The sequence below is a fragment of the Lynx rufus genome, unplaced genomic scaffold (genome assembly GCF_022079265.1).
Source record: "Lynx rufus isolate CCGP_SWC_20201006 ecotype Redwood Valley unplaced genomic scaffold, mLynRuf1.p SCAF_1, whole genome shotgun sequence".
Taxonomy (NCBI): Eukaryota; Metazoa; Chordata; class Mammalia; order Carnivora; family Felidae; genus Lynx; species Lynx rufus.
In genome coordinates, this window is record NW_025814823.1 from 82,378,864 (window position 1) to 82,398,262 (window position 19,399).

The window sequence follows — 19,399 nt, forward strand, 5'->3', positions numbered from 1 at the left end:
AGGACAGGAAAGGAAGGAAGGAGCTGGGAAACTGGGTGTCTGAGTAACTGTAGCAGCCAAGGTGGGGGGAGGTAAAGGGAGGGGTGCCAGAGCTCCAGAAGGCAGTGAAAGACAAGACCCAGGGAGCCTTTAGGCAACCAGGGAAAGGTGCCTTTACAACACTCAGGCAATAAGGAGTGAGGCAGAAAGGTATTTCCGGAAGGTTCTAGAAGCACAAAGACTCGGATTTCCTTTGCCGTGGCACGCGGGGATATAAGCAACACCAGCGTTTCCGAACGTTCTAGACAAATGGTGCCCCCCTCCACGGCCCGTTCCGACACATCCTTCAGGAGGGCGTCACAGCTGGCAATCACTGTATAACCTCTGAACCCCATTCCTCCAAGATTTCGTCTAGCCCTAAGTTCCGCACTCTGAGTTGTTTACAAAAACGGGTTTTGGTTTGTTTCAAACGTGAGCTGTGACATTCGGTACACGTGTTCCACCCCTCCCCACCCTTGTCCCCCCACTTCAGCCTCCTCAAGCGTCAGTCGACCAGAGGAGCCCCGCGGCCAGAGTGCCCCACGCCACGAGAGAGGAGCACGTTAGCACTGCGGCCCTTGAGGAAACCCGCAGCCAGCGCGGGCCTCCCTGCGTCCCTGGGGCCCGGGGCGTCTCGGGTCGCGCGCCTCGGCAGAAAGCCGCCCTTCTCCGGGGTGACCGTCGTCGTCTCCCTCGGCGGACGCCTCGCCGGCGGCGGAGGCGGGGAGCTGCCTCCCCACGCGCTCGCGGCGCGCACTTTCGGCTTCAAGTGGCCCAGAGGCCGGGGTGCGCGTCACGTGGCGCCAAGGTCACGTGCCCACAGGTCACGTGCGAGGCCGGTTCCAACCCAGGGGAAGACGCCGTGCCCTCTCGCTCTCGCGAGATCCGCGGGGGTCACGTGACGGTGCGGGCGCGGCGCGGCCTCACGTGACGGGCGCCGCCGGCCGAAGGGTCTCCTTCCTGCCGCGGGCGCCGCAGCGGCCGGGCTTCTGGACCCCAGGACCCTACCCCGCCATCACGCCGGCCCCCGGCCCGCCCGCGGCCCAACCGCCCTCGACCCGCTCGGCTCCGGCCTCGGCAGCCCTCGCGCCCATGGCGGCCCTCGGCGGCGCCCGGCGGCGGCCTCTGTTTCTGCTGCTGCTCGGTGAGGGGCCGGGGACGCCGGGGCAGGGAGGGGGGCCGTGGGTTGGGGTCCCCGGGGACTCGGGGCGGGGGTACCCGGCGGCGGCGGACGATGCGGGGCGGAGCCGGTTGGGGGGTAGCGGGCCCGCGAGTCGTCCCCGCCCCGGCGGAGGTCGGCACTTGGGGCCGGCCTGGAGCCCTCTGGCCGCTGCCTGAGGAGTTGGGTCGAGATGTCAGCTGAGGGCCACCGAGCTCGTTCTCCGGGTGTTAGGGTGGAACTAAGTGGCTTGTGGGTTTCGGGACGGCTGTGGTTTAGCCACGGAAGACCGAGTGAAGCTGTGCAGCCCGAGACGGCGGTACCTGCGTGGTCCTTCTGTCCCCCGCCCCCCGGGGGATACGGCTCCTACCGAGGAGGGAGGAGGGCGACGTGTTGGTCCGGACGCTCAGAATATGTCTTTTGTGCTTTAACTTTGCCCTTCTGGGACGGCTGCGAGTGCTGTCCCCTGCGCTGCTTTGCTGTGAACTTCAGGTTCGGGTGACATTTGGGAGCGCCCGCAGCGGGTACAGTGCGAGGTCGGCGGCCCCAAGCCGCGGCCGCACAATGGCAGTATTGTTTTCTAGCGAGTGGTCGGTCGTCAGGAGCTCTGCCTCCGTTCCCGAGTCAAAGCGCGGGACCCCATCAGTGCGGATCTCAGAGCGGTCGGCGGGCGCTCGGTGTGCGATTGACTGAGTTTTGTTCTCGTTTTCTGGTCTCATGAGAAAGAGGAATGTGCGCCGTCTCCTAAATCTGCGCAGATGCCCTTGGTGAACCTGTCTGCGGTGCCACACCCTTTCACCCCGCTCCCAGTTAACACGGGAAGATCATCCGAAAGGCAGAGTTTGAAATATCCGGAAGACAATTCCCGGAGCTCACGCGAGCTCACACGATGTGATGCACGTTACAGTACACACCTGCCCGGGGGTTCTGGAAATAGGTCTTTTTCTACTGTAAATTGTGCGCCTGTGAATGGGTGGATTTGGATGTCACCTGTTTGCCTGTTGTGTAAAGTGAGTTCTCTGAGCTGCATGAATAGCCACCAGGCGTGACCTTATTCCCTCGGTACACCCTAAGCTGCCCTCCCTGGCAGTGTAGCTACAAGAGGAGTTGGTGGAACAGGTTTGGCGGTGTTGGCCGGCAGCGTGTTAGGTATTAGAAGAGCTCGCCCTCAAAGGGAAGAGAAACCTCTTTAGCTCCCTGCGGGGCGGTAGCTGGGCATATTGTACGTGTAGTTAACTTTCTAATCCCTATTCCACTGTATCTTTCTAAGTTTTATGTTCAGTTAAAATCCAACTTTTAGGAAAGGCGTATTAATTTGGATTTAGGTCTTTTTAAAACGATGTTTATTTTGGGGCGCCTGGGTGGTGCAGTCGGTTAAGCGTCCGACTTCAGCCAGGTCACGATCTCGCGGTCCGTGAGTTCAAGCCCCGCGTCAGGCTCTGGGCTGATGGCTCAGAGCCTGGAGCCTGTTTCTGATTCTGTGTCTCCCTCTCTCTCTGCCCCTCCCCCGTTCATGCTCTGTCTCTCTCTGTCCCAAAAATAAATAAAACGTTGAAAAAAAAAATTAAAAAAAACGATGTTTATTTTGATGTATAATTTTACCAAAAAGCATCTTTTCTGAAAGCATATTTCAAACTTCGAAATTACTAAATTCTCCTTCATTAATAATTAGACATTTCTTAAAGCTGCTTTTGTGTTTGAATACTTGGTAGAAAGCATAGACCAGGGTGAACTGAAACCGTCTGACACTTGAGATGAAGTGTAATTGCGTAATGGGACTCTTTAAACCACTGGTGTCAACTAGATGACTTCCTTCCCCTTACTCTAGTTAACATGACTGTTGATTGTGGAAGTTTGTTAGCTACTCGGGTTGGTGACCAAATTCTTAATGGTGTTTGAGACCAAAATGTTCGAGGCCTGTGATTTTGAACTTCTTTTGTTAGACACGCCCCAGGCAGTGTCCGTCCTCCCTTCTCTCTGCATCTGCGGGACGTGACTACACGCATGCATGGCGTGAGCTTTCACTGGAACGTCATTCCAGTCGTGCTGTGATGATGTTTCCACCTTGGGCCTCACACGTAGTAAGTGCTCGGCACTTACCTAGACTCTGTTCTGTAGCGGTGGTCCCTAACCACACGTCCATGTCCACGCTTTAGAAGTGTCCGTGCTCATGGCCTGTCCCTCCAGGCTGTGATTCGGAGTGTGGGAAGGAACCTTCCTTCCCACTAAAGGACGTGCTTCCTTTAGTCATAGGTGGTTATGTGTCACTGATTAAAAAGAAAAATACTGGATTTAAAAGAATCAAGTAATGACAAACTAGGAGGTATTTCTTCTAAAAAGTTTAACGAAGAAATGTATTCACTTGTTCCTTTGGATGGCAGCTTCTTTTATTTCAAAAATGAGCATTTTGTCATTTGAAACGTATCCACTCACTCAGCAAGTTTTGGCGCTCAGTTCCCAATTGCTCAGCACTCCCTAGCTGTGTGACCTTAAGCAAGTTAGGTCCCTGTCCCTTAGTCTCCACAGCTGTGAAAGGGAATCGCAGTAGCGTTTACCTGTTAAGGTTGCCACGATAGTTGAATCAGCTGCAAAGTGCTTGGCGCAGGTCCTGGCATGTAACACGTGCATAACAAGTGCTTGTTAAGTGACATAACTTATTTGACATTTTCCGTCAGGTTCTGAGGGTTTAGTGACGAACTCGATGGGTGAGGTCTATATGGCTCTGTTTAAATACTGTCAGTGAGCATTAAAGCCATTGCTATTGCCCTGTACTGTGTGCTGCTGTCCACTGGCTCCTTTGATACTCCCATGACCCCGAGGGGTCAGCACGCTTGTTCTGGTCCGTGGGTGCATAAACCGAGGGCAGCGACTGCTGCCGGCCCCAGGTCACACAGCTAGTGAGTGGCGGAGTCTGCAACAGAACCAGACTCGCTTCCCACAGCTGTACTTGTGTCAGAAGGGGATTCCTACCGGTGAGGGTACCTTGAAGGAATAGGCTGAAGTTACTCATTTATGTGGTCCCCGGAGAAATGGTGGAATCCGCACCTGTGTGCTGGATGGACCGCCACAGGCCAGGGAGCAAGCTTGTTAGAGGGCCACAGACAGCTTCTGACAGCATGCATAAGTTTCTCTTGCAAGTGTGCGATCTGATGCTCCCAGAGACGTTTTTCTCCGGACTAAAATTTGGCTTCTGGGGATAAGTTTCTTGTTTTAGTAATTGAAAGTTTCTGGCCCCTCCAGAATAATTGTGGATATCTAGTGTTGGTAAAACTTACTTTAAATTTGCTGTTGTAATACTTGTTTTACTTTGAAAGCTCATACCCTTAGCATATTTACTAAGTGAAAACGTTCTGTGACTGAAAAGTTATTTAACGTGAAATAGTTCCCAATGAAGTGCTTGGAGTCAGTAAAAGGGTGTTAATGACTTAAGGAACTAACTTCTGGAAAGGCAGCTTGGTTAGAACTGCTGTGTGTGTGCTCCTGTGAGAGGGAGCCATCTGCCCTGTCTGTGGCATGCGTGGTCACACAGTAACTCCAGCAGCCAGGCCAGAACCACGGCCATGTGAGGGCATCTCAGGCCTGAGAGAGCCCTGGCAGCAGGGTGGGGGGGGGGGGGGCGGGTAGCAGCCGTGCGCTCGTGGTCTGGGTCAGCGTCCCTCACACACTTGCTTCTGCCCGCCGAGCCTGCTTCCACCTTGCTGGCCTCTCTGAACCGCTGGTGCCCTTAACCCATCCCTCTCCAAAGGCACGGGGATGATTTCTCTGTTTTTAAAATCCTTTACTGAGTTAAAAACAAGCTGTGGAATTTTCTCTAGGTTTTACAATGGAAATTCATTTATCGGAGTTGCCTTTAGTGTAACCTGAGTTTTCAGGGGCATAGGTTAAGAATTCGCAAAACAGACAAAAACTGCACAGGTTTCTTGTTTGCCATAGGTTGCTGCTTTTTCCTGCAGCAGCTTCTCTGTGAACCTAGATTTTGGTGTTTCCCGTACCAGAAGAATACGGGAAGGTATGTGGGGTTTCTGGCTACTTTTTGCTTTATGCTTGAATAGTAGTTGGCTTTAAAGATTTTATTTTGTGAAAGTCGCAAGAGTGTAATAAACTGGGTTCGTTAGGGTCATTTATTTTTTGGGGGGCAGGGATTTTAGAATGAAAAGTTAATCGAGTGTGTACTGAGTGTCTTCAAAATGTGCCTGTGTCACATGTATGCCTGGAGTGGTTGGAGTGTCGGGAAAAGGTGTGCGGGGACTGGCAGGAATGTCACTGGAGGGAGGGCACGTCACTTCTGACCCCCACGGCACCCAGTGCTGGCAGACTAGTTCTTGGTTTCAGAACTAGTGAAAACACCCATTTTTGTTGCAAGAACAGTGTACTAACATGTGGCTTGGGAAAATTACCTACTGCTCTACCACAGTGGTCAGATGATATTCGCTGCTAAACCCATCAGAGCTATAGGACATCAAGAAGCCAGAGATGGCTCTGGCCCTGAGAATTTGAAGAGGAAATCGCTAGCCACCATCACTGTTGAGCTGGAGGGACCCATGAGAGCTTCATTCTGTCCCTTCCTTCAGGGATGTGGCAGCCCTGCCTAGATGAGTTGACTGATGGCCTGACGTGCAGCCAAGTCTAGGTTCAGTTGAATCACTGGTTTTTAAGGATGTTTCTGAAACTTGGCGAAGGACTCAGATCTGTGAGTCTGTGGCTTTTCTTGCCACACCAGCGATCCATGAGAAGTAACAAGAGATCTAACTTTAAATAGTTTAGGACCACAGCAAAAGATTCCCCAGTTCTCCCATGGGCTTCTGTGGAAGATCGGTATTCAGGTTGAGTTGTGCCTCCGGGACCCTGGTACATCTCCCAGAGACCCTCTGAGGACTGAGTGCAGAGCAGCATGTGCCTAGGTTGACCCGGAAATTGACATGTGACCTCCCTGTCAGTACCCTGACATCAGGCATTAAAGAGCTATTGGTCAGGTGGGCAGACTAGTGGGTTTAGAGTTAACGTTTCCAGGAGCCTATCTAGGAGGAACAGGAAAGACAGCCCAGCTGAACCCAGCCTCGGTAACCCACATCTCGATCTTGTAAGCAGCACAGTAGTATTTCCTAATAAAGTCCATTATTGCCACAGCTAGAGACCACAGAAGCGCCCAGTTGTATTTTCAAAACCTTGTTTGGATATTTCTGTCTTTCCTGGAGTTAGCAGGCCTCCTACATGGCACGGCGGCCACGTTTGTGGTGACGGACGGCAATGGGACGGCTTGCATCATGGCCAACTTCTCTGCTGCCTTCGTGACCATCTATGATACCAGGAACGGTCCTACGGTAGGAAGCACCAGGGTCCTTCATGCAGGGTGTGGTGTGTGTGAAGATGTTTGTTATTATCGTTTCAAATAAATGTTTGAGAAATGACCTCACCGTAGCACAGTTCACCTGTGCCGTAGTAGTATCCTCCTCCGCTCATCAGTAGCCTATGCTACTGTATATACTGAAGGTGCAGTCAGATATGTAAACCATTTTATGCCCTGCTCTTGCTGTTCTATGAATTTTTTTTAATGTTTATTTATTTGGGGGAGAGAGAGGGGAGGGGGCATGCAAGCAGGGGAGGGGCAGAAAGACAGCAGGACAGGATCCGAAGCAGGTTCCAGGCTGTCAGCACAGAGCCCAGTGCGGGGCTCGAACCCACAGACTATGAGATCATGACCTGAGCCGAAGTCAGACACTCAACCGACTGAGCCACCCAGGTGCCCCCTGCTTTAACGGTTTTGTATGAGTGTAATCCCTGTTTTCCTCACGATTACTTTTTGTGATCACAGTGCAGTGTTCTCTTATGTCGATCAGCCTCATGTGTTGGAGCCTCTCCTGTTTTCTGTTTTCTGATGTACTTTCGTGCTCAGGGCACAGCGGTGTGAATACACTTTTCCTGATGTGTTGAATTTGCTTTGGATAAACCACTAGGCTCCAGGAATTGCATATAAACAGCTGAGCAATGCTGCAGGCTGTACTCGTCCAAAATGCCCCTCATTGTTTTCTTAAAATAACTTGCACTTCTACAGGATGAAAGGGTTTTTTGAATTTATTAGATTCCTAACAAGTAAGCTGCATCTGTATTTCTTTGTCAGTTACCCACTAGTGGACATCATGCTTCTTTTTCACATTTACTCCTGTATGTATCTCTAAACCAAATTTTGTTTTTAGTTCTTTGTTGAAACCACCATTTTTCCTTGCCCACCTCACAGAGCAGTGGTGGGGCCCCTGGACTTTGTGCCAGGTGCTTAGGCCCCATCTGGCCTCCACGTAAACATGGTCACATTCCAGACCAGAGAGAAACGGGCAGGCCCCATCCCGCAGGAGTGTCTCAAGTTACAGAGACTCGTCCAAACACTTTTGTTGTCCTTGCTACATTACTTGTTTTGTGTTTGGATTTTTAAAATATCATTTGGACATATATTATGTTACACAGATGGGATTGCCCACGTGCTGTTATGTGCCTTACTCTTCTCCACCGTGTTGGTCTCTGTCACCTCGAAGAGTTCTGTCGTCTCAGGAGCAGCTTATCCGCGGCTCACTTAGCCGGTCCTGCTCGTTTCCAGGGTCACCCGGTGGTTCTGTAGTTTTGTCTGTAATGGTAAATTCAAACAGTTCTGCAGCAAACATCTTTTTCTCTGTTTAAAGAGACTTTAAGTGCAGTCGACACCCGATGTTACATTAGCTTCAGGTGTGCAATTTAGGATTTGACAAGTTTGTTCCTTATGCTGACTACACATGTAGCTACCGTGGGTCCCATGAAGAGACCTGCTCTTTAAACATTTTTATAGCACACGAGTAGTGATGGTTTTCTCAAATATAAATACATAGCTCACTTGAAGGCCAATATGAATTATTTCAGTTAACCAAGATCACTTTAGTTTAAAAATGCTACAAATTAAAATTATGTTAATTGTCCGCTTTGTCTTACACTTGAATTATTTCTCAGTCTGTACTGACACATAATCCTGACTTTACTAATGTTTTTATCGATGTCGGAGGTGAATGTGCTCACTGCAGCCTCTGAGGTGGGGGGCTGATGTCCCTCTTCCTGAAGGTCTTCCTTGGTGCATCTGAATCGCTTTAGTGGCTTGCGTTCTGACTGGGTGTGTGTCCTTTGTTCTAGAATGTGACCTTCGACCTACCACCTGATGCAGCAGTGTTAAACAGCAGCAGCTCCTGTGGTAAAGAGAACGCGTCTGCCCCCAGTCTCGTGATTGCTTTTGGAAGAGGACATAGACTGACCCTCAATTTCACAAGAAATGCAACCCGTTACAGTGTTCAGCTGATGGGTTTTATTTATAACTTGTCTGACACACAGATTTTCCCCAACGCAAGCTCCAAGGGTAAGAACCCAAACCGACCAGTTACAAAGTTAAGAAAATCGGGTTGGAGAGGGCCTAAAATTTTAACTAAGTACTTCACATAGTTAAAAATTGATTTTTTTTTTTTTTTAAATACAGAAATCAAGACTGTGGAGTCTGCCACTGACATCAGGGCAGACATAAATAAAAAATACAGATGTGTGAGCAACAACCAGATCCACATGCACAACGTCACTGTCACGCTCCATGATGCCACCATCCAGGCGTACCTTGCCAGCAGTAGCTTTAGCAAGGAAGGTAGGACACTGCCTGTGGCCCTGGTGCCCAGGCCCAGCTCAGTGCGTGCAAGCGTGGCTGTGAGCCTGTGCCTGAGGAAGATGTGTGTGAGTAAGCATTTGTGCGGTGGGGGACTGCGTGCAACTCACACCTTTGAACTGCCCACCAAACATGTTTTTCTCTTGAAAGGAGGTGATCTCTTTAGGTGAGGTAGGACAAACACTGATTTTAAAAGGGTAAAAGGGAAAAGCAGTTGAAACTCTCTGTGTCTTCCTTTGTTGAGAAGCTAATGAGGTCAGGGTCACAGAATCTTCCAGTTCAAGCCAGCTGTCTTTTCACCAAGACCTAGGCTTATCTCTGTCCAGCTTGACAGGCCCGGGGGTGGATGGCAGAAGGACCTGAATGCCTTTCTGGGCAGGTTGGCTGGAGGGGGTGGTCATGACTCCTCAGGGAGGCACCTGCCAGCTCAGCTCCACTGGTGGGCTCTGGGGTCTGACAGACAGGGCTCCAGACCCCTCCTAGCTCTGTGGTCTTGGGTAAGGTAGTCAGTCTCTTGTCTCCTCCCCTTGTAGAGTAAAAATAATAGTCTGTTTTAGGAGGTTCTTAGAGTTAAAAAGGAAATTTATACGTGGTGTTTATGTCAGTGCCTGGCTGAGAGTAAATACTGAGGAGTGTTATCGTTCAACTAGGACTGAAGAAAGTTCTCTTCCCCAGTCCTGCCAGTCAGCTCACAGATCACTGTTATTTTCCAGAAGGGTGAGGGGCTTGGTTGTCTTAGAGAACTTGCCTGTCCTTTTCGGTGTTTAGCCGTGCTTTTGTGAGCCTTCAATTTCAGCGGCCCCAGCAGTGTGGCTGGAACACTCAGGTGACTGCTGGCTGCGTGGCTGATTTGCACTGAGTTACTGGTGCTGATGGGCCCAATGGGCCGGCCGGGCCCCTGTGCGGTTGGGTACAGCCCCCCTGAGAGGCATTCGTGCCCTCCGCAAGGCCCTGTGCAGCCCACCTCCGCTTCTGTATAGCCAGGAAGCTAAACGTGGTTTTTCCGTGCTTATCAGTTTAAGGTTAAAAGGAGTCGAACATTTCACAACACATGAAAATTACATGAAAGTCAAGCTTCAGTGTCCATAACTAAAGTTTCCTTGGAACATAGCCTCATTTATTCGTATACCTGTTTCTATGGCTGCTTTTGCATTCACACTGGCACAGCCGGGTGTGCACAGACACCAGACAGCCACAAAGTCTAGAACGTTTGCTGTCTGTAACTGGGAAGACACAACCAGCAGCAATACACAGGGCACAAAGGCAGGTCTGTGTGAGCTGGAGCAGCTCTGGAGGAGACCGGCGGGACCAGCCCTCTCTAGTACCCCCCTTGTGTGGCGAGCTGTGTGTGTGTGTGCACACGCACACATGCACAGGCCCAGGTGTGCATGCTAGCACCCACCTCCCCGAGTGGGGGAGGGACTGCGGGGGGTGGGGAAGTTACAGCCACGCTGAGTGCTTCAGCAGCTGACGCTCACAGGTATGAGTCTCCAAGCAGCTGGGTTTCATCCCCAGCAGAACACCTCAGTCTTCTCCCTCTGGCCTCGAGCAGAAGGGAAGAGCAAAAACTGTCAGAGGCATTGGGAAATGATAGTGCAGTGACCTCACTACCATCTGGGCCTCAGGGTGGCTGTAGAGGATAGCTCCTCACTTTCATGACTTGTTTTCTTCTGCTTGGAAAGCTTCTGAGCACAGAGATGGGCCTGTCCTGTCTGACTTCTCTGAGCCGTGTGGTGCCCAGAACAGGGCTCCAGCTTCTGGCCTAAGATCAGATTGTGACAGTACGGAAATGCTAATCTTTTTTAAGGTTTATCACTTTTTTAAAATAGTGTTTATCTTTTGGAAGAGGTTTAGTTAGGTTCACGGAGTTCCCCAACCCCCATCCCCACGCGCACACAGCCCCTCACCGTCAGCTCCCCACGCGCACACAGCCCCTCACCGTCAGCTCCCCACGCGTTGCTTTCCTAGTGGAGGAATGTCTGTGTGTGACTCCACGGGGGAAAGATGCATTCAGTGAAGCGGTCCCTACACCTGAGACCCAGCCACCGACCCCCATCCTCAGAGGCTCCCGCCCCAGCCCCTACACAGTCACCTGGGGGCTTGGCCTTCTGCCCTGGTGGTGGGTCACTCTGAGCCTGCTATGGGCAGTCACCCGTTGTGTCCTGTGAGTTGTTGGTCCGAAGCTTGGTCACTAAGCTCACCCTCAGTCCCCACCTCCTCTTGTGTTCGTGGTTGTCCCTCTCACCAAAGCTTGCTTTCATGTTATGTTAAATCTGCCTCTACGGATACGTCTGTGCTTTGGAAAGGAATCTTGCTGCTTTTTAAAGACACTAGGGCACTCTCAGGAAATCTGCTGGGAGAGGAGGGATAAGAGGTGTCCTGGAGTTACACAGAATATCGTGTACAAGTTGGCACATCCCTGTGGCAGGCTGGAGGGTGTGGTGAGGTCACGGCATGTCTGCGTAGTGTTCCCTGGACAGGAAGGAGTCCTCATAGGGCTTTTGGGCTCCTGTCACTATCAGGTAACATCGTCTGTAATTCCTCTGATCAGTCTTTACTTGGAGTGATAAGAAACGAAGTCTGCAAAAAACAAATCCATGCCCCAAGCTCCAGGGACTGCTCCCCACTCCCTCTACCCTGCCACAAACGTGTACACACCACCCACCCACCCCCTGTGACTTATTATTTCGTGGGATGTGGTCCTCCAGTGGCCTAGGTCCAGGCCCAGTGATTGGGGGAGTTCTCAGAGCAACCACGTGGGCAGGGAGGGGCTCCAGAATGGGCTTTCGTTCTGTGGGCAGGAGCCGAGCTGTCCCCAGAAATACTTCAGCAGACCCTGAACAGCACCAGTGTGAGCTGTGTGGGTCCACTCACACATGGATGTTTCCAGTAAACGCAGTACAAAACTGTAAATGTCTTCTTGTGATTGTTTTTTTCTGCCTTCACTATAAGAATACATGATATGTGTTAATAGACTGTGTTACTGATAAGGCTTCTGGTCAGCAGCGGAGTTCTAATAATTAAGGTTTTGGGGGAGTCCAAAGTTAACATGGATTTTCATCCATGGGGGTCAGCGTTGTTGAAGGGTCAGCTGGAGTTGCTGACGTGACCTGAGCTGTGCTTGAAGCCCAGCTGTGCACTTTGACTCAACCAGCTGTGATCTTGGGGTCTGGTCTGTAGAGAGCCCCCCGGCCTGCCAGCGGCTTGCTACGTCCACTTTTGTCTGTTGTGCTGTTTCTGACGCGGTTTGCAATCAGAGGGACCCGTGTATCCCCCTCCAAGCAGATTTGTTGTAACTGAGCACACATGCTACATGGCAGCATCATTCACATTTAAAATACTTGGTTTCTGTTAAAATTGAGCCATTTGTTTTTTTTTATCTCCTTTTGTGCTAATTTCATTCCTCTGGTTCTTAGGTACTTTTTTTTTTTTTTTTTCTGGGTCACTTAAATTGAAAGCTTCAGAGAAAAGGTTCCCTGTCAAATCAAATACATTAAGTATATTTTATATTCTTGTAGTCTGTTCTAGTCATGGATTGACAATAAAGAACTGTTAAATAAACACATTTTCAGAAATAGGTAAATTTTTGGCCACAAATGCCCCTGGAAAGTCAGAATGAGCTGCGGGGGTTGGCACAGGCTTCTGTGGCCTCGCTCTTATGTGCTGTCGTGGGGCCGTGGTTCCCCGTGCCCCTACCCGTGCACTACCCTGAGAAACACCAGGTACTGACACATCAGAGCTTCTGAGAAAGCACAAGGCCAGGCTGCTGGAGTTGGCTTCCCGTTTGGTTGACGAAGGTAGGTTCCGAGGACAGCCTCTCCCCAAGGTCTGTGAGGGGCACGTGGTCATCTCCGTGGAGCGGGCTGGGCGCAGCCGTCCCCCGAGGCTGAGGTGGAGCCGGTGAGCATGTCCACGCTGTGTCCCCGGGAATTGGATTTCCAGCCCTCGGCCCACACAGACACCTGACTTTGATGGCTTGGCAGAGGATTCGTATTTATTCGTCTTTGTGCCTTCAAGATGTGTGGGCACTTGTGGCTGCCTCTGTGACCGTTAGAAGTTCAAAATAGGAACTTTTTAGTATGGCTGGTCCCAAGCTTGCTTTCCACCCAGTTTGGCAACATTTCTTCCTTAGGAACAACGGCCAGGGTAGCTTCAAGTAAAGGAAAGGAGTAAAGTAAAGGAGTGCCAACGCCACTCTCCTCGCACTCCGTTGGAGACTCCTTGTAACTGTAGCACGCAGGCTCCTCAGGCTGGTCGCTGGCAGATCCTTTGGGGGCCTCCAGAAGCTTCTGAAAATCCTGAGGAGGGGAGCCTTGGCGGGACACGCAGCCTGCACTCTCCTGGGGTCCCTGGTCTTCCCAGGGCCGATTACACACGGGTCGCACTGAGCACACTTGAGTGCATCCTCCGTGTGCTTTCCTCGCTGCAGTGTCTGCCTGGGGGACAGGTTGCGCAGGGTGGGACTCTCCGTCTGCATTTGGGAAGGGAGGGAAGGGGGCGGGGACTCGTCCTTACACTTGACTGTGCCATTTGTGCTCCCAGGTGGACACTTCGCAGCCTGCCTTATGAGAACAGCAGGTCATGTGTGCAGGTGCTCGTCACTCTCCCCATGCATGCCGCGTGCCCATCTAGGCTGGGATTTGGAAGCCACCTTGTGTTGATGTGGTTTTGCACATTTAATGAGGTCCTGTTCTGTACTAGCTTGGAAAGCAGTGGTGAGGGTGTTCTTAAAGGTGTGGCTATGGTGTCAGCCTGCAGCCCCAGGGAGGAGGCGGGTAGTGTGGCCAGCACACCCTGGGTGGGGACCTCTCAGGCAGCTGTCCCTCCACCAAGAGCCCAGAGGCACACCCACACTATCGTGCCTTTTTTCCATCTTTACCTTCTGTCTAGAAAAGCATTTGACTGTGTGTGATTGCGCTGTGTGAAGGCACACTGGGTGAGTGAACTTCCCAGAGGTGTGGCATCACTTCCATGTCACAGCCCTGCAGGGTGACCTTTTCCATCTCTCCCCTGCCCCCCCCCCCAGGAGGAAATGGTGGCAAAGTTTCCTTTTAAAGTGGAGCAAGTTCCGGCAGCTTCCCCGTGGGCTCCACATCCACGGCACTGGGTATGGTGGGCCAGCTCCCACGGCCCAGGCTAGCTGAAGTGGGGAGAGGTGGGAGTTGGACAGAAATCGTGTGAATGCTGATCATCCACAGAAACAGGGCAGTAAGACAGAGGGCTTAACTTGGGGATGATGGTCTCCTGGAGGTGCTGTGGTCTGGGTGTTTAGGATGTTACGTGGGAGGCAGGTGTGTGTTCTGTATGCATCTGAGGGAGTGTTCATTTCTCTCTCTTGGTTCAGTCTGCCTTGATTTTAAATGTAAATTTTTGTTCTAAGCAATCATAGTAGGTCAAGTTCTGAGAGACGGAGACACTTAAACTCCTGGGCATGTCCTCTGTGGGGGCACTGTGTGCCCTCTCCCCTCCCCCCTCCCGTGTGCCCCCCTTCACTCCCCCTACCCCCCTGTGCTCCCCCCATGTGCCCTCTCCCCCCCCCCACTATGTCCTCCTGCCAAGGCCTGTCCTGCCCCAACTTCCCTCACTCCTGGATTGTCATCCCTTTCTTAGGAATTTTCACTCACACTTCCTGGGCCTTCTGTCTCCAGGAGGGTGCAGGTGCCTGTACCACCCCCCTTGCTCTGAATAGCTCAGAGCAGCTGGCTCACTGGACCTGGCTGGTCTCAGCTCCAGTCTTGTCCTGCAGGGACTGTCCCCTGACACTCATCCCTGTAAAGGCCTCCTGGGCTTCTCTCCCACGAGCACCTTGCTGATGTCTCTAGCTTTGTCCTGGTGCGTGCGTGCGTGTGTGTGTGTGTGTGTGTGTGTGTCCCGCCTGCATCTGGGACCTCCAGCACCATGCCTAGTGTGCAGCCTCACAGAGGGTCTTGAATTGTTGCCGTTTGAAGTGGTGTGTAGCTGACTGTCCCAGCAGCAGGTGATGGGGTTCAGGTTGTGTTTACTTCAGTAGAAAGGTTTGTCCTGCAGAAGGGGACAGCTCTGTGAAGGCAGCATTGCCTGGAGGCTGAGCTGGAGGACACTCCAGGCAGAGCCGCGGTATGGTGGCAGGAGTGGGGATGGCCCTATGGGACAGCAGGCCGCTGCCCCATAGTTCCGGAGGGGGGCTGACATGCACTGTCCTCGGACAGGCCGAGAGATCCCGTTCTGCGGGTGTGGCCAGCTGAGAGACTGCTGGGGTTCACGGTGAGCCTGGGGTGGCCGAAGCTTCCGGTGGGTGGCCCTGAGGAACTAGGACTTTGCCTCCTTTCCCACTTGTCCCTCCAGAGACACGCTGTGAGCAAGATGGGCCTTTCCCGACGACCGCACCGCCACCGCCTCCCCGCCCTTCACCATCACCCACGCCAGAGACCCCCTCCGTGCACAAGTACAACGTGAGCGGCGCCAACGGGACCTGCCTGCTGGCCAGCATGGGGCTACAGCTGAACGTCACCTACAGCAAGAGGGACAACACGGTAGGTTCGGCCCTGGGGACCCATCTCAGTGCGTCAGGGCGCTGGTGCATGTGCACACCTCTCATAAATCTGAGAGAGCGGGTTGTGGGGCCTGTCCTGTAATCAGCTTCTTGGCGCACACAGCCAGGCTGCTGTCTTCTGTATGGCCCGTGTCATTGGGACTTGCTCTACTGGACGAGTTTATCGGCCCCTAAGAGAATGTTAAATTCTGCTTAAACTTTTACCAATGCAACTTTTGTGTTCATTGTTACGCTTTTCCTTTGTCCCTGCTGGTGATGGGGGCTGTGGGCTGTGACAGGGAAGGTGCTTGTGGTGGGAGTGTAATGTCCTCGTGAAAGTAGCAACCAGGAGGAGCAGGGAAGATGGTTCTGGAACCCAGAAGTCTGCACTTTGGGTGTTTTCCTCCTCTTGGTTTTGGTTAAAATGATAGAAGCCTTGAAGTTCTCATTTTGAGGTCACTTTGGCCTCCAGAGCGTGGAGGACCCGAAATGGGGCGCGAAAAGGAACTTAGGTAACATGTCTGCTTTTCCTCCTCAGACCGTCAGTGGACTGTTCAGCATCGACCCAAGCAACACGAGCGCCACGGGGAGCTGTGGCGCCCAGCTGGTGACCCTGGATCTCCGGAGCAGCCGCATCCACTCCTTGCTCTTCCAGTTTGGAATGGTGAGGGTTCGTGCCCGCGCCACCTCGCGCCACAGCCCGCATCTGGCCATGGCTTCCCGCCATTGGCTCCCGCACACTATGCCCCAGCCCCATGGAGAATCAGTGAAGGTGCCAGAACCCACAGCTTTGCCCCAGTGAGGACGACGGAGTCTGTTTTCCCCACCTGCCTCTTCCATGAGTGCTTTGGACCCTCAGTCCCCCATTTTCGTTAAGGACACCTCCGTTGGTTTGCTTTATGCAGCAGGTGTCAGGGGGCACCTGCGGCGTGCCCACCATCGCTGTCCGTGCCCCACTGTGCTCAGCCCAGCCTCCACCTCGGGCACTGCCCTCACCCCTTCTTCCAGGGGCGACATCCTGGGTCCTGGGTCCTCTCTTCTTGTCCCCATCTGGGAAGCATAGAAACGCCCTCTGCCAGTGTTTATGATGCTGCAGATTAACAGTCTGGTTTCTCCTGATAAAGTTTACATTAACGTTCCTAAAGTGCCAACGTTTGGAAAAAGTTTGATTTTTTAGAATATGGCTCCTTCAGTCCCTATTTTAACAGAGTCTGATTGTGTAAAAAGGTCTAGGAGGACAAGTCAGCATCTGTGTTCTCGGGATTTATGCGATGCCTTTTATTACAGACTGCGTGTTCCACGGCCTCTTGCTGAAGCTAGAACTGCAGGAGTCAGATTTACTACCAGATGATCCTTTAGGTTTGATGGTAAACATGTGAGTTTGGCAAGTGGTTAAGGATTATTTTCTTCTCTTTAAGGACCCAAATACTAGCCAGTTTTTCCTGCAAGGAATCCAGTTGAATATGACTGTCCCTGACGCCAGAGGTAAGGCCCCCACATCTCACCTGCCTGTGCAGGAGTCCCAGAGCACTCACTCTCAATGTGCCTTTGCAGACCCCACCTTCCAGGCGGACAACAGCTCTCTGAGGGCACTGCAGGCCACCATCGGGAATTCATACAAGTGTAACGCCGAGGAGCGCGTGGAGGTCACGGAAGCCTTTTCTGTCAATATATTCAAAGTGTGGGTCCAGGCTTTCCAGGTGCAAGGTGACAAGTTTGGGTCTGGTGAGTAGCATTGGGGGAGACTGCACGGGGTCTGCAGACTGCAGTTCTGTTTGGATATTTAATCATTTCTGGGTTGCAAGGACAGTTTATGGGGGTGGGGGGTCCCCTTTCCCAGTCTCAGAGATTTTTAGAGCAAACTCCCTTTCCCGCATCACCTTGCCTTTGGAAGACCCAGCAGCTCACAGATGCGAACCCAAGGCGCCATTTGCTCAAAGGTAGTCGTTTCATGGGATGGCGCCTGTCCTCCTGAGCCATGAAGGCAGGAGGTGGGGTGTTGTGTCCGGAGGGCCCGGAGGTCCTGACTGTGTCCAAGCAGTAATTGATTAGAACCGAGCCAGGCTGGGGGGAGGGGGGGAAAGCCCGTGTGAGGTCTCGTGGGGACCGTGGCCACGAGCATGGCCCCCTGCCCCGTGTCTCCTAGTGGAGGAGTGCCAGCTGGATGAGAACAGCATGCTGATCCCCATTGCCGTGGGCGGCGCCCTGGCGGGGCTGGTCCTCATCGTCCTCATTGCCTACCTCATCGGCAGGAAGAGGAGCCACGCGGGCTACCAGACGATCTAGCAGGGCCACAACAGCTCGGGCCGGCCGCCACCTCTGGGCCTCCACTCGTCCCCTGAGCTTAGGTTGGCGTGGAGGGCGGCACGCTTTCTTGCAAACTGATTTTCAAATCTGCTTTATCCGATGTGAAGTTCATCTTGCAACATTTACTATGCACAAGAGTATTGAAATGACGGTGTTAATTTTGCTAACTGGGTTAAATATTTTGCTAATGGTTAAAACGTTAATATTTACCAAAGTAGAACTTTCAGGTGGGAGGGAGGAGTGCTTCCCTACATGGGCACTGGCTCCACTATTACTTGGCTCTTTAAGATTCTGCTGTTGGCTTCTTCGTTCCTGACTGAGGTTGAAGCCTCGCCAAGGTGGGGTGCTCCCTGATCTTAGGGCTGAGGAGGGCTGGCTACTTGTTAGGCTTGTGCTTCAGAAGATCTAGAAACAGAAGTACTCCAAAAGGTGAAAATCTGGAAGGCTTAAATGAAGTTTTAGAAGCCAGGACGGGCCCGGCCCCCGCGGCGCACAGCTCGGTACTAGGGCACCGGCGCCCCCGCGGCATCGGGCCCTTCTGTCCTCTCCGCGCTCTGCCACTCAAGAGCTGGCACTTTTTTAAAATAGATAAATGGGTGTTATTTTTATTTACCTTTTTGTAAAGTGACTTTCAGTCTTCTGTTTGAGGTTCGGGGTGATCCTGTTCTGCACTCGTGTAAATACTGGGTGTCACGCTCTGCGCTACCCGCTTGCCACTCGGGTGGCTGTGCACGGACGACCCTTCACGTCACGCGTTGCTGTAACAAATGCTAATAAAACATCTCTTTCTTTCTCTGCCTGGACTCTGTGCTTCTGTCAGCTCCCGCCAGAGGTCTCAGTGGGACGCACGGTAGGCGGCAGGCGTCTGTCCCCCAGCGTTTGAGAGAGCTGGTGTCGCGGTAGGTCTTCTGGGTGGTAACTTGGAGGACTGACAGGAGTTGTGTCTGGAGGTAGGTCCTCAGTGGTGACTGAACAGCCCCTGCGAGTGGGAGGAGGGCCGTGGGGGCTCCCCTGTGGGCACCGACCTGGAGCCCCTTGGCCCCACTGCAAAGCACAGGCAGCCAGCAGGGCGCTCAGAGCTTTCAGAGCACAAGCTGGGCCTCAGGTTTATTGTCCTCTTTGCATTTTAAGCAAAGACCTGTGCCTTTCGGGGATCTGTGCACCTTGCTGGTGAGGCTGAAGCCAGCCTGCCTGCCGGGAGCCCTGGGGCCCGGGTGTCCCCGACACTCCCACTTGGAGCTGCCGGCCAAGGAGCGCGGCTTGGGGCCCCACGGCCAGTGTGTGTCTGGCCTTGCTGGGCAACCGCCACCCCCACACCAGTGACCCCGCACTTGACTGCCCCATGGGGGCAGCCTCGGGGACTCCCCAAGCTCTGGCAACCCGCCCATGCCACCACTTCCTCCTGATGAGAGCATCTGTGTGGGAAGTTCGGTCCCAGGCCGGCATCTTCTGGGACCGTGGGGGGAAGGGAGGCGCCTCTGCGGCTGGGCTAGTAGTCGCCCAGGCGCCTTGAGGGGTACCAGCTGCTGCCCACGGTGTTCAACAGGTGACACTGTTCTAGGTCCCCACCTGCCCCATGCAGGGCTCAGCCTGCCCAGGCAGTGGGATTTCTCAGCAGGCAGCAGCAGCCCCACTGTCAGGGCCGGGAGGCAGGGTCAGGGTTAGGAAGAGGGGGGTCTCACTGGGGCTTCTCCCTCCAGGGATCCAGCGTGACAGTGGCTGCATGAGCACTCATGGGCCC

The 19,399-nt window shown here is 52.9% G+C and overlaps 1 protein-coding gene across 1 annotated transcript; it reads left to right on the plus strand.

Annotated features, from left to right (window-relative positions):
• Window positions 1-943: 943 nt before the first annotated feature.
• On the plus strand, window positions 944-18,453 carry LAMP1 (lysosomal associated membrane protein 1). The gene is made up of 9 exons (XM_047081986.1): window positions 944-1,162; window positions 6,377-6,498; window positions 8,327-8,546; window positions 8,664-8,822; window positions 15,165-15,352; window positions 15,890-16,015; window positions 16,770-16,836; window positions 16,906-17,076; window positions 17,498-18,453. Exons 1-9 carry the CDS (start codon window positions 1,111-1,113, stop codon window positions 17,635-17,637), a joined length of 1,245 nt encoding a protein of 414 aa, XP_046937942.1. The 5' UTR covers window positions 944-1,110; the 3' UTR covers window positions 17,638-18,453.
• Window positions 18,454-19,399: the final 946 nt, after the last annotated feature.